The sequence below is a fragment of the Enhydra lutris genome, unplaced genomic scaffold, assembly GCF_002288905.1.
Source record: "Enhydra lutris kenyoni isolate GAN:26980312 unplaced genomic scaffold, ASM228890v2 scaffoldscaffold8, whole genome shotgun sequence".
NCBI lineage: Eukaryota > Metazoa > Chordata > Mammalia > Carnivora > Mustelidae > Enhydra > Enhydra lutris.
In genome coordinates, this window is record NW_019154092.1 from 40,666,341 (window position 1) to 40,681,686 (window position 15,346).

At 39.3% G+C, this 15,346-nt stretch overlaps 1 protein-coding gene across 2 annotated transcripts in view; it reads right to left on the reverse strand.

Moving 5' to 3' along the window:
• The window catches only part of LOC111142395 (SMAD family member 2), a 78,811-nt gene that overhangs the window by 49,763 nt on the left and 13,702 nt on the right, over positions 1-15,346 (reverse strand). For both annotated transcript variants that reach the window (XM_022495454.1, XM_022495452.1), the window contains exon 2: positions 6,448-6,736. In XM_022495454.1, the coding sequence (XP_022351162.1) occupies positions 6,448-6,683 (236 nt within the window). In that variant the 5' untranslated portion in view covers positions 6,684-6,736. The remainder of the gene's footprint in view (positions 1-6,447; positions 6,737-15,346) is intronic.

Here is a 15,346-nt window from a genome sequence, read left to right on the forward strand (position 1 = left end):
CTTAGCACCTCAGGTGTGAAACATCACATTTACAGAGATTAATGAATCTGGGTTCAATTCAGTAATTCTATGAAGAGACAGAAGTCCTACAACAGGCTGTCTTTGCTGATAGGGTAAATGATTAAAAATGTCCTATGTAGGGGCACCTGGGTGGCTCAGTGGGTTAAAGCCTCTGCCTTTGGCTCGGGTCATGATCCCAGGGTCCTGGGATCGAGCCCCACATCCTCTCTGCTCAGCGGGGAGCCTGCTTCCTCCTCTCTCTCTCTCTCTCTCTCTGCCTGCCTCTTTGCCTACTTGTGATCTCTATCTGTCAAATAAATAAATAAAATCTTAAAAAAAAAAAAAATGTCCTATGTAAGAATATGTGCTCTACACAGAAGGGCTCTCAATCCCAGCATCCTGCAGCAGAAGTGTCCTCAAAACACCTGACAGTAAATGGTACCAGATAAAGGTTAAGGGTCTGGCAAAGCACCTTTCAAATTGGTTTCACAGGGCCCTACAGCGCACCGGAAGTGCTTTCACAACTGACCCAGAGAATGCACAGAAAATGACAAGTTGGAGCCTGAGGCTGATAGAAGGGAGCTGTGACCACGAGAAGGGAGCTGTAACCACGATTTCAACGTTCTCATTTGCAGCTAAAGAAAGTTTCCAGTTCGGATTTTATGAATAAATGTTGCACATCTGAATAAACTACGTTCTACCTAACGCAATGTCGCCTGGCAGAAACTCTTCCCAAGCATAGACAATACAATTTAATGCCTACAATTTAAGTCCTCCTAGAGAAACTGGAAGGGGAACGAACACACGAAGTATCTGTGAATATTTCAAATAAATCACATTCTCGATTACAGTGCTTCACAATTCACACACCAAATTTACATTATTTCAAAGGACCCAAAAGTAGTACTGAGGAAATCCTGAGGCGGTACCTACCACCCCTTTTTCACAGATAAAGAAATAGTAAAATGCAGTCACATGTCTCAGGATCCACATTCACCCAGGACTGAAGCAGACTTAAAAACAGGTGACCAAACTGCAAATTCAGAGCTCTCTCACATTCTCTCTCTCACATTCTCTCTCTCACATTCTCTCTCTCATGCGAGCGCGCTCTCTCTCTCTCTCTCTCTCTCTCTCACACACACACACACACACACACACACACACACACACACAGAAAGAGAGAGATACTGGTAAATTGTATGTATCCATCTATGAATGAGGGACAGAGGATTATTCTTACTCCCTTCTGGAAAAATTAAAAGGAACTAGTTTAAGAAGAATTGAAGGATACCACTGCTTGAGTTTAAAAAGACTTCTCTTTAATTCTTCCTACATTATACAGAAAAGTAAAAGGGTAAGAATATGAACTTAGAAATAAAAGTTAACAATCCACATTTACTTTAAGTACTCTGATGTTTAAAACTTTAGAAGATGGAGAACAAAACAAAAAATCAGTAACAGCATTAAAAAGAAACATATTATCCTGAAAGGATACATAAGAAGCAGATAACACAATGATTTCTGAGGAAAGAAACTGGGCAAGGAGATGGGGCACCCTACGGTAGGGGAGACATTTCCCACTGTATCACATGTGGGTGAATTCTGAACATGTATACATACTACTTTTTGTTTTTAAGGAACATACTTTTTGAAGGAAAATACAGATATAAATGTATATGTTTGTAAAAGAATGTTAACAGAATGAAAATATAACTGTCCTTTAACAGAAAAATTGACTTCAAAGGGTAAAAAAAGTAAAATAAGAATAGTTTAAGTACGAAAGAAAGAAAAGTAGTTTAAGTATTGCCCAAAAGTCCTATTTAAACATTTAAATTAAATGTGCTAGCTATAAAAGTAAAAAACATTTAAATATATATATATATATATTAAGAAAACCTATGGGACATTCCTGATTATCCATAAATAATAACTATTAACAATTTGGTGTATTCTCTCTAAAGATTCATGATTCATGGTTAAGTGTTAACATTTTTAGAAGTATGTTTTATCAAGTTAAGAAAATTCCTATTTCTAATTTGTTAACATGAATAAATATGGAATTTTATAAAAATCTCCTTCTAGAGGGCATGTGGATGGCTCTGTCAGTTAAGCTTTGGACTCCTGGTTTCGTCTCAGGTCAAGATCTCAGGGTCCTGCCCAGCATTGGGCTTTGTGCTCAGCACAAAGTCCGCTGGAGATTCTCTCTCCCTCTGTCCCTCCCCCACCCCACCTATGTGCAAGCACTTTCTCTCTTGCTCAAATAAATACAATCTTAAAATTTTTTTTAAAAAACCTCTTTCTAGATCCATCAAGATGATCAGTGTTCTTCTTAAATAGGACTATGAAGTATCTCGTATTAATAGATGTCTGTAGTTGAATTACACTTGCATTTCTGCAATAAACTTTTCCTAGTCATGGTTCTGTCACTTCGTTTTTAGTAACTCTAGTTTCTGGTATTTGTTTATAATTTTTCATCTATTTTTATAAGTAACACTAGTATAAACTTTTCCTTTTACTATTCATGTTCAATTCTGGTAAAAAAAAAATGAGTTGGTAAGTTTCCTTTATTATTAGAGTTAAGAAAATTAAAGGTCAGGATTGGGATTTTTCTAATTCTTCGCTATTACAAACAACAGAAATGAACACCAGCAATCTTTGACCATATTCCTGACCACTTCCTTAGGATGAAACATCAAAAATCTGATTTCATGATCAAAGCACCACCCATGTTTATGTTTATGAAAATGAATTCATTATCCCTACACATTCACATATAATGGATATTATAAAACTGCCATATTAGACCTCGCTTTTAACTTTAGAGTCTCCAACCCTACAGCAGTTTGGATTTTGGTTTATTGTAGATAATACGCACTAAAAGCATTTTTCTTCTTCTGATTGATTCATTACCCAAATATCAATGTCATTCTCATTTTATGACTGAGTTGTGTTCCATTCCTTGGTCTCAAAAATGTTTGAGATATAAAAGCCTCATGAAGCTTTATTTATACTAGTCAGCTCACTGCAGCTTGACAGGTGAAGTTCTACCAATGAACCACTTTGTGTCACCACATTCAACAACAGGGAAGAAGCAGTGACATACGTTTGTAACTATAGCTTCTATCCCTTCAAAGACAAAACTATGAAGCCTGAGTAATTATATGAGGGGCATGGAGCCAGGACTATTTCTGCCCTATATTTAGTCCCACTTTAAGATGAAAAGAAAGGGGGTTGTGGGGGGAGAAATAGTTAACAGTCGATACAACAGATATTTTAACAGAAAATATTTGCCATTTTTAAATACTAGGTAATTTACGTTTCATGTTTTTCATCCGATGAACTTATTTGTATTTTTAGGTTTGTAAAACCTTAAGATTTTTTATAAACAACTTTCTTGCAAATTCAAGTACATAAACTCATACAGTAAATCCATTTTGGGTCATATATTAAATAATTTTGCCTAAACTATGTTTCGGATTTATCCATAATGGACCTTTCCTGCCCCCATTCCCCAACCATTATAGTCGACATATTTAAACTGACTGAACGTTTAAGACCATTTAGTAGTTAAGAAATAACTAATAATCTAACATAACAGTAACTGCTCTGTACTAAAAACAAAGCAAACTCTATAAACGTATGTGACCAAACCATAGCGAAAGAAGCCTAAACTTCTTGATCGACAACAACCAGTCTTAAGAAATCTGCATTTCTTACCAAAAAAACCACCCACTAAATTAGACACACCAAGTTTCTAAGCTTTAAAGAACTTCTAACTGTAAAACATGGTAACGCTCAACCACCACTTCACTTTCACTGTTAGGTAAAAGAGCAAAAAAAAATTTGTTTTAACAATCGAAAAGCCCTAGAATACAGAAAAGTCTTTAAAATCGGCTATGTGCTCGCTTCGGCAGCACATATACTAAAATCGGCTATAGGTAGAAAAATGGAAAATAGGAAAAGCATGATGACCACTATGACCTGCACACATTTTCCTCATCGGCTACTTCCTACTGTCCCTGGGTCTCCCTAAAGGAAGGGCCCGCACAGCTCCCCTCTCAGCTTGGCCAGAACCGCCCCGCAAGGCCATCTCAGCCATGAACTTGAGGCGCAGAGACGTGGCGCCCCGTCTCCGGCACACACAGTTCTTCTGAGGAGGAAGAGAACCCACCAACTGTCTCCCTGTGTCCACTCTCGCCAGTCTCACCATCATTCTCCTCCCTGCAGCCAGAAGCCGCGCTCAGACTCTTCAGAGACTCAACCTTCATCACCGCTCAGGTTCAGGTTCACCTTGCAGTTCCTTAACCACCTACACAGCCTTCCAGGACACCAGCCGGCTCAGTGCCCTTCACCAGTGCCCCTCTGGAGTCACTCTCAACACAAGGCCACTCTGGGAGAACCCGGCCTCTCCTGACTAAATCCCTCCTTCACACCCATCAAGATTCAGCTCTGGCACCAATCCAATCCTTGTGGAGAGAAGGAAACTCTCCACAAGCTGCAGGGTAAGCAGAATTCTTCTCCTCCGGACACAGCTCCGGGAGCACGCATCTTTCTTAACACCTACACTACTTATGAGATGATCTTTATTTTGTGAAGTTTATCTCCCTTACTAAAAAGCAACTCAAGAGCAAAGACCGTACTTTAACTCCAATGAGGAAGAGCGTATCACCCACACGTAGTGGGTGTTTAATAAGTGTTTGCTGAACTGAAATTCCAGGCACTACACGATGAAAAAATCAGCAAATGTAGCTTGACTTATTCTTGGCCAATTCATTACCAAGTCCTTTCAGTCCTACTTCATCCAGCTCTGTCCACCTCACATGTCCACACAGCCGCCACTGCCTGTCCACCCTCCAGCATCTCCCAGTTAGATGACTTGACTAGCCTCCTGATCGCCCTCCTTCCAGACCTACTATCCAGTCTGCTACACAAACATACCCAAAAACACACCACTACTTAAATTTTTTTTAATCTGTTTAAAAAGCCTTATTTGCTTTCTATTATATTTAGACTAAAATTCAAACTCCCACTGTGCCTTACAATGCTGTATTATCTGACTCCTTCCAAGTTTTATACTTGTATTGCATTCCTTCATCTCTACTAGGCTCCTTTTAAAATCCTCCAACATGATAAGCTATTTCTCACCTGGTGTCTTTATACTGGCTCCTTCCTCTCCTAGAAGACTCTCCCTTCAGCTAGCTGCTATTTCCCAAAGCTCAGTTTAAGTTTCACAATCCAATCCAAAGCAGCTTTTTTAATCCCTCAGTCATGGTCTTCTCTGCACTCATTGCCATCTCAAATTATCAATCTGTCCACTTGCTTACTGTGTAGATCTAGGCCTCAGAAGAGGAGGATCTTTGTTTTGGTCAGACCATACCCCAAGGGCCTGGAAATAGTGCCCTGCATTCAGCAGGCCCTCATAAGCATTTGTAAAACAAAAGCATAAACCAAAAAAGTGACTCTAAGATATATGTGAAAACAAGTAAAATCAAAGAAATGGATAATTAACCCACCAAATAAGGCAGGAAACATTCTACTGTTAGTATTTGCGAGTAGATAGGCTGGTGTTACTGGGATCTAGTTCAACGATCCAGCATCCAGACTGGATTTCCCAAAGCTCACTGGAAACCTGTCAATCAAGGAACATGGTTTCATGTGCTATATGCTAGCACACGTCTGACACCACCAGAAGTCATTTTAGAAAATTCTATACGCTGCCACTACCCAAACCCCGATAATGTCTACCAATAGTAGTCAAACACTGAAAAGCCACTTGCTACTTAAAGAAAGTGTTAAAAAAAACAGCATTTCTGATAGTGGTACTTATCCACAAATAATTAAATTTATACTAATAAAACTTCAACCTCTTAAGTAACAGGTCCTTCCAAGACAAGAGGTAGGTAGGCCTCTGTGCCAGGTTCTGACTCCCTGGACATCTAAGAAGCTGCCCCCTAAACTGTTCTAAGAAGGAATGCTGCAACTCAAAACAAAAATTATATAAATAAAATTCACCACAGTATCAGCTGCCTCTGTTAACTCTTTTACTGACTGGACTTTTGACCAAGGCGGGAACAAACTGTCAGGTTGCACTAGGAGAGGAAAAGCCTTGACTCTTTATTCAAATGTCATTCAGTCACAGAAATGAGGATAAGCTACAATGCAGCATTTAGGCAATGAAGGTAAATGAACGCAGTGAAGATAAAACAATACAACTAAGTATTTTATTTTGCTTGATTAAACTTCATTGGTCAAGAAAATGACTTGTAAAACAAGTCTTAACTGGTCAAATAAAACTGAAACGCCAAGTTAAAAAGAGTGGGCATATGTTTTAATAATCACTATTTACAGGTGACTTGACAGTAACAAAATTTCAGTGACCTTGCTTTGGCTTCCTTTAAGCAATTTTCAACAGTATGACCACAGAAGTTCTGCTCTAACGACACTTACCTTGGTATGGTGACACATTTAGTATTACAATTTTGAGTGGTGATGGCTTTCTCAAGCTCATCTAATCGTCCTGTTTTCTTTAGCTTCTTCACCAAACTTTTAACTGCTTTCTCACACCACTTTTCTTCTTGTCCATTCTGCTCTCCTCCGCCTGCTCCTCCAGATCCACCAGCTGATTTCTTCCATCCCAGCAGCCTTTTCACAACCGGTGGAGTGAATGGCAAGATGGACGACATGCTCTCACCAAAGGCCGCAACCCGCGCTGAGAGAAGACACTCCTCTATCTGACCTAGAAAAGATACGGAAGGGATCGTTCAGAGGCTAACTTTAAAATCCAGTCATAACTTCAATGTTGTCTCTAAAGCAAATCTGAAAATGAGACAGAAATTCAGATCACCGCAGACTTTCAGAAGTCATCTTCTTCTCCAACAACAATGTCTTTACTACTTTAAAGCAATTGTGGAAACAAATTCTAAAAAACAAAACCATGTTATAAGTGGACAAATACAACAATTTTGCAAGTAAGATCTGTACCAACACTGGTGAAATTTATCACTACCAATACTACTTCATTTTTAACTTTTAATAGTGTCAATAATGAAGATATTTTCACTGAATAGGGAAAAACAATTCACCAAATGTTTTTCTCAATTCACCAAATGTTTTAGGACACTTAACGAAAGTATTTTTTAAATGTATTAAGTCTACTCTCCCTGAAGTTTTAAATTTTCATAACGAAGTATAAAGTAAAATCTAAAGCTGTAAGAAAGGAAAAGGCATCATGTGTGAAGTAAACAACAAAAATTTTAAAAAATAAAGGTAAAACAGCGTGTGAAGAAAAGGTGTGCTTCACTTTTATGATTCCCTGAGAAGGCTTCAAGCTAGGCCTCTTTTCAAAAACTTTTTCATTTTTATCTAAGTAACAAACAGTATGCGTCATAACTAAAGTCAAATATATTTCCTCTTTTCACACCAAGGTACAATTCCTTAAAATTTTTAATATTTTCTGGCTATTTATACTTCAAGGAAAAAGCTCATGATGGTACCCCTTGAAACATCAAGTTTAGGTATCATCTACTGTTTCTGGAAAGTGAGGATTTATACCACAACTATTCACTTTCCTCCAACCTTAATAATTATCTCCCAAAGGTAGTTTTGTGTCTGACGAGATCGTTAGTAAACTACTATATAATCATGTTTCCCTTTTTGTACAACTCTTTCTTTTCCCAAGTTAATGATCTCAGTTTGTCATGTGCTTACTTTTCTATGTGCCTACCATAAATTCTCCCCACACTCTTCACAAGCCCCATAATTAAATTTTAATGTGGATGACTTTAATCTCAAAATAAGAGATAAGATCATTTACCACTTGAGGACGGAACTGGAGAGCTGAGACTTGAGAAGAGTGAAGATTTAGAAATGCAGCTCTAAGAAATAGCTACAGGGGTGCCTGGGTGGCCCAGTCAGTTAAGTGTCTGCCTTTGGCTCAGGTCATAATCCTAGGGTCCTGGGATCAAGCCCTGCGATGGGCTACCTGCTCAAAGAGGAGTCTGCTTCTCCCTCTGCCTTCACCCCTCCCACTCTGCTCCTGTTCTTTCTCTCACTTTCTTTCAAATAAATAAAATCTTAAAGACAAAAAAATCTATTAAAAAATCAGCTAGAATGAAGCAGGTATTTCCAGGCTATGAAGTAAAAGGTGTAGAAGAGCTCCCAATTCTAACTGGGATGTAGAAATGACAACAGACCATCATTTCACCCTCACAGTCACACAGAGACAGTTAAGGCTACAAAGACAGATAAGGCTGCAAAAATAAGACAGATAAGGCTACAAAATCAAGTGTTTTCTGAACCCATCAGAGTTCAGGATGCAAAGTAACCAAAACGGAACTAAATTCCAGACAGTGCTGAGACAGGAAATCGAGGCCCATGAACGGTTTCTTACCTGGTGGAGTGGCTAAGGGGGAAGAATCCTAACCTAGAGGAGGGTAAGGAGAAAGCACCCTACTCTTTATAAAATTTTTTAAAAGCAACATGTCTGCTGACAAGACATACTAAAATTCTGAGGATTTCAAAAATGATGACAGATATCAACCCACAGATACAAAGGAAGCACAGTCATAGTCAATGGGCTCAATGTTGAAGACAGATGTAAAGATAAAGGCTGAGTGTCCGCTAGGATGACAGTTAAGAATTTGTGTAAGATCTGGACAGAAGAAACCTGCACTCATCACAAACTCTTCTCCATGGGCTTCAGCTGAGATCTCTTGAAAGACTGGCATGGGGCAAGAAATGGGAGACAACTCTTCCCCATTAGGGGCAGGTCCTATAAAATAAAAGCCTTTAGCTAGGAGGGAGAATAGGAAAGCCTCCCACACGGAGAGCCCAAGGGAAAGAGCAGAGGAAAAGCTATGGTACTATTGGGGGAGGTGGAGAGAGGGGGGGCAAACCTACTTGCCCACCTACCACACACCAACAAGCCTTTCACCACGTAACAATAACCACAGTCTACTCTGCTAGCGGAGGGGAGGAGACACAGCCACCACCAGTTCCAGACAAAGACACACTGATGCTGAGGAACGAGTAGACGAAAAAGCTATCTGACCCTGGCACAGGAGCAAGAAACTGGCTTGGACCCAAGATCCTGCACTAACACAAAGCAAAGGTCTGCTACTCCTAGATGGAAAAATCCTTAACAAATATTAGCAAGTCACATTCAGTAATGTACATAGAAAAAGTAGTATCCTTACCCAGTGGGGGTTTATTCCAGGGAGCAAAACTGTCTTGACATAGGGAAAAACAAAAACAAAACAAAAAAAACCCAAAAAACTCAAGCAACTCAAGTATAGTATGAAGAGGAAAATCTTTATAATTTTCTTAACTGATGCATAAAAAAAGAAAGCATTTGACAATGTTAATTTGATATCCATATAAGATTTAAAAGTCTCAGCAAACTAGAAATAGAAAAACAGAAAAGAGGAATAAGTTCCTTATTCTGAAAAAGAACATCTATGAAAAACCTAGAGCTAGAAACATTATGTAATGGGTGAAACATTAAATCCCCTTTCCTTGTAACTGGAAATAAGCCAAGGATGTCCACTACTGCCCCTTCTATTTAATAACGCACTGGATGTTCTAGCCAGCACAGTAAGGTGAGAAGGAGAAGAAAGAAAGAAAGAAAGAAAGGCTGGAAAGAAAGAGGTATGTTCTCTAGTGATATAACCGTCTCCATGGAAAACTGCATGGAATCTTCATGGTAGTAAAGTTACTGTAATAAAGCCATACATTTTCTAAAAAAAAAAAAAAAAAAAAAAAAAAAAAGAAAGAAAGAAAGAAAGGAAGGAAGGAAGGAAGGAAGGAAAGAAGGAAGGAAGAAAAAGAAAGAAAGAAAGAAAGAGAAGTGTAATTCTCAAAAAAAGACTTTGGATTCTCAAAAGACCATTCTCAAAATGGTCTCCCAGCTAAAGATACTTAGGCCTTGGTATACTTTGCTAGGAAAAAAATGGTCACAACCTAATAAACAATCCTATCCATTTCCTCAAAAGGGAAGAACGAGTAATGAGATTAAGGTTCCCAGCCTCAATTCAGGAGACTGTCCGAGGAGCTCCCAGAAGAGGCACTATAGCCAGCCAAATTTTGTATATTTGGCCACGGATACACTTTTTAAGGGACATCTCCTGGAGCTCCACAACACAATGCCGCCCTGGCACTCTGGAGAGCCCAGCTGTGGTTTAGATACTACAAATGTGAAAGGAGCCCATAAGCAGGATTACATGACTCAGGCTCAGAGCAATACAAAAGTTCGCGCAGAGCTAGACATCTGCAGGGTAGGTAAAGAACAGAGAGAGCTAGAGAGCAGCACTGTCCAGCTGTCTACGGTGGTGGACTCTGCCGTAACACACACAAGTAAGCACTCCACTCCATAAACTACAACTTGACAGGTAACACAAACACACCGAGTTCCATCAAACACATGTAGTAATCCACCGGAGCCGCTGATCGGGACGACCGGGCAGCAGAAGGCAGCGCGGGCACCCTTGGGCTTCTGGGGAATGCCTACGCTGCCGCCACGCGTGCCGAGCGGAGCCAGCGCATACACCTCAGTGCCGCGTGACAGTCCTATCTGAGCACACACAGCACGCTGACGACTCAACCTTTAGAAGGGAGAGGTACCCCAAAAGGGACCCCAGAGCAGAAGCCTGAAAAGAGGACAGAACATCAGGCAGGACATTCAGCACGGGTTTTCTAGAGGCCGACAACACTTTAGGAGTTACCAAAAACTCCACGGCTACAGTGTGGGTCCAAGGAAGCACCGCGGTAGCCCCCGGGGAGGGGAAGGCGTGCCGGGAGCACAGAGCCGAAGCCAGAAGTTCGAGCTAAGGCCAGCAGCATTCCTTCAGCTACTTTTGAGAGGATTCACGCGTCACTGGACGAGTGGATGTGGACACCGTAGGGAAAAGGAGTCATCGAGACAACTACCACAAAGGCACACAAGTGAAGGCGTGGAGTGGTGGACAAACCACTACCCGGAAGCAAATCGGAAGGCTGCCCCAGGGTCAGCCTTTACAGGCCTGTATGACACCCGTGCTCATCACTGGACCAGAAGACCGCAGAGGCTCGGGAGAGGGTAGTCAGCCCACAAGCGAGAGTGCGCCCAAGCACAGCAGCGACACCCAGTCCTGCCGAAGAGCAGAGGCAGCCAGTCTCGGGCTTGGCTTGTAAGGACTCCCCAGGTCCAGCTCCGGGCCCGCCCCAACTTCAGCCTTAGAACAAAGCTCTGCGTAAGCTCCATGCGGGGTCCAAGCTCCTCGTGAAAAACTGACAGAACAAGCAAAATATAACGAGAATTTGTCCAAATGCATCTATCTACACCTTTGGTTCAATGAGTCCATGTATGAGAACTCAACTTAAGAAAATGAATAAAAATTAAATTTCTGTATAAATTTGCAACACTGAAAGGATTCTAAGCAGTAGGAAGAATCGGAGTAACAGGTTCTCTGTGACACTTTTGTTAGAGGAGAAATGTTTCCTAGGAGTTCAGATGTATTCTTGGGGATCTAAAAGTTTTCTATGAAACCTTTTTAGGTTTTTTTTTGCTTCATGGAAATGAACACATGAAAAGTTTAAGTCTGCTCTGGGTCATCTGAGTGACCTCATGGCCTAGTACAACCAAATGATCTCAGTGTCCCATGTCCTAGAAGAGCACTTCTGACTACTCTGGAATGATGTAATCACTGAAGGTTACCAGCGTCAACTCGTCATGTCTCTGTAACCATGGCTGGCTGACACCTGGCTAATTATCTCTGCAGAATGATGTTATTCGGTAAAATATTTTTCAGTAATGCTGGTAATACATTTCAACCAGTTGAGCATTTAAAATAGCTAAGATATATTTAGCCAACAGTCTTAAAATGTTAATAGACTGAATTTAGGTTTTTACAAGGAATCCATATCAATATGCTCTAAGCTGAAGACAAAATGAAATAAGAAAACTAGACTTATGATCAAGTTATGAAATATGAATGAGTCATTTGCAGAATATACGGATTTCCTTCCACAGTGTGGCAGCAAGCACTTTAGTGAAGTTAGATTTTTTTTTTCAACATCTGCAAGAACTGAAAAACAAGCTCAGATACTAACTATGTACTAATTTCAGCAATAAATGAGACATACAAGGCAGGATTCATTAGAGTAGGAAGACTTTATCTGTACAGCTCAGTAAGAAAGCTTATCAAGTGATAGATCAGTAAAATTGGGATTCAAAGATTACTCACTGGAAAGTTTCAGTTAAGTAAGAGGTCTGATTATCCTAAACTCACAAATAAAGCCTGCAAGTTATTAATCACTGTATAACACAGTTTTACAAATTGGATTCTCTACATATTTCCTTAAACTACATCTCATGTTTTTTGTTGTCTTCAACTCTGTTCTTTGCTTCTTGTTCTTATTTTGATATAAACCCTATCACTGCATATGTATTTAAAAAAAAAAAACAAAACCTCCAAAGCCTCAGAACATCTTCTCATTTTCTTATACCTTGAGAGTACACAGATTTCATGTTAGAGTCTTATGGTCCACTTTGCTTCTAACGAAATCCCTTTCTGCCGGCAAGCACAGTAAGCAACACTGCTTGTGAGCCGACCCTATGACACAACAGGTTGGGCTCAGCCACCGGGTAAGCATTAACTCATCTCTCCCAAGCATCCAGTGGGGTAGATACCCTTATTTACAAATGAGGAATCTGAAGCGTGAAGGAGCCAGATGGTACAAAGATACTCCTCCCTAGATATTCTGGGGGTCAGTTTAGTTTTGCTTTTCACATTTTCACATTTTTCTAACATACGAGGAATGTGGTTTTGGTTAAGGGCTGAGATAGTGACCTAAACACCTACTGGCAGGATAGCCCACTTTGTCAGGGCAATGTACTACATAGTTATCTTTTCTCTGGTAATTCACGCCACTCCTGTCACATACCGAATCCCTATAAACCAACATCTGATTGTGGGCTTTGTTCTTTGTTCATTGTAACTGTTCAAACCTACACCAGTATCACAGGATTTTACTTACCCCTGCTTTCTAGTAAGCTGATTATCTGCAGGGTGAGCCCCTCTCTTATTCTTCAAATCGATGTTAGGGATATTAAGTTTAGTCTAAGTTCCACCAAAACTCCGTATCACTTTGATTACAAGTGCAATGAACTTACATTAATTTGTGAAGAACCAACATATTTATAATACTGAGTATCCCTATTTATAAAAATGATATGTTTCTTTTTATTTTGGATTTACTATCCAGCGATAAGTTGTATAATTTTCTCTGGAAAGGTCTCACACATCTTGTTGAACTTATTTATTCTTCCAAATACCTTGGGTTTTACTTACAGTGTTTATCCTACAAAGTTAAATATTTCAGTCATACCAAAAAGAAAAAGAAAAGAAAAAATGGAAACACCCTTGGGCCTCGCACCTAGCTCTGTCAATTCTTAACATTCTGTGGTACTTGTAAGAAATATGATAGACGGATACAGCTCAAGCCCCTATAAATACATTTCGATTTCCATTCCCCTCCTCCTCGATTCTCAGATCACCACCACCCTGATTTTCCCCCATCGTCACTTAATGGTTTTGCTACATACTGTATTCGTAAATCTTTGCATTTTATAAATTTCTATATGAAACTTTAATACTGTTCATGTCACATTGTTTTTTTCACTATTACTATCCATGCTGATAATACATGTAATCTTGAACTCTAACTCATTTATTTCAGGTCATACAGCACTGCACTGTCTGACCATGAGAGCTCACTGTCCTTTCTCCTTCTGATTCCTATTCAGGTTGTTTCCAATTCTCCACTCTTACAAGCTGCCATGAGTGGCCTGATGTATATCTTCTTACAGGTGTTGTGAGACGGGTTCAAGGGAAGAAACTTTCAAACTTGATCAAAAAAGAAGAGCCACCATAAGAAATACATTGTATACTGCAACCTAATTTTTTGGTCTCTCCCAGTTAAAACAGACATTTTACCGTATGTTATTCACTGCTATTTCTCTAAATTCAGGGTCGTGAACCACTGGTGAACATGAAATCAATTTAGTTAATTCTGAAAAATATCTTTCAAAAAGCAAAAGAAAAAACATACAAAAAAGTTATAAAACTCATAGAGAAAATTAGCCAGAACACAGTAGAAAGCAAGAGTACACTTATTTTAAAATTTTTAATTGTTTTTGTCACATGTAAAATATTATTTTCTACCTGGGTCTATAAAGAACAGATGAAAGCCACTGCCTTAGGACATACGCGGAGGAGGAGAAAGGCTGCATAGGAGGACATGCACATATCCTTTACCAAATCTGGTCAACCTGGTGATAGCAACAGTCATTCCCACCACGAAGCAGGAGCTCCTACTTTGCCCAACATCTGACACTATTTGGTACCTCACTGTCAAAGGAATGGGTGTGACACGGAGGGGTGCTGATGTTTTGCACTTGCCTCACTTAGGAGTTTGAGAATATTTTCATGTTTATTGACTTTTCAGGATTCCTCTTCTTTGACTCATCTGCTCATATTCACCATCTTTTCCTTAATTCACAAGGTTTATTTACATATTCTGGATGATAATCTTTTGTTAATCACACATGCCACATATCTTTACCCAGCAAGTGACTTCTGATGGTTTTTTATACTGAAGATTTCACTTTAATGTGCTCATATTTCATCAATATTTTAAATACTGTATTATGTATACATTGGGATCTTTTCAAAACTCCTTCCATCTGTTGTCATCTTTGAAAAGTCATAAAGTCTAAAGTTTTGCTTTTCATCTTTGTAACTTACTTTTGTGTATGTTGTGAGGTAGGGATCTTCTGCCCAACAAACATAACCAAGTATACCAGCACCATATACTGAATCTTCCCTAGCAATTACAAAGCTACTTGCTTTTCCAGGATCTCCTTTTTTCCTCCCATTAATCTGTATCTGAGGTGAGTATGACCACACTGTAATTACTAAAGCAAAAGAATGTGTCCTGGCATCTGATGAGGGGCTCCTCTTTCATGTCCTGGAATTTTAACTGGAATGACACCAAATATATAAACAAGTGGAGGAAAACTGACACATTAATGATATATTTTTCCATTTATAAACACAGTATATCTGCTTATAATGTGAATTACAGGGGTGTTAAAATTTTCTCCATTAAGGTCTCACACGTTTCTGTTTTATTTTTTCCTGGGTACTTGATAGTTTGTGTTGTCATTTTAAATAGTGGCTTTTGAAAATTTTGTGTCTTGCTGGTATATAGAAATACACGGTTTTTACATACTGTTTTAAAATCAACTTTATTGAGGCACAGTTTACATACAATAAAATGCTGAGATGTTAAATGTATAGTTTGATGAGTT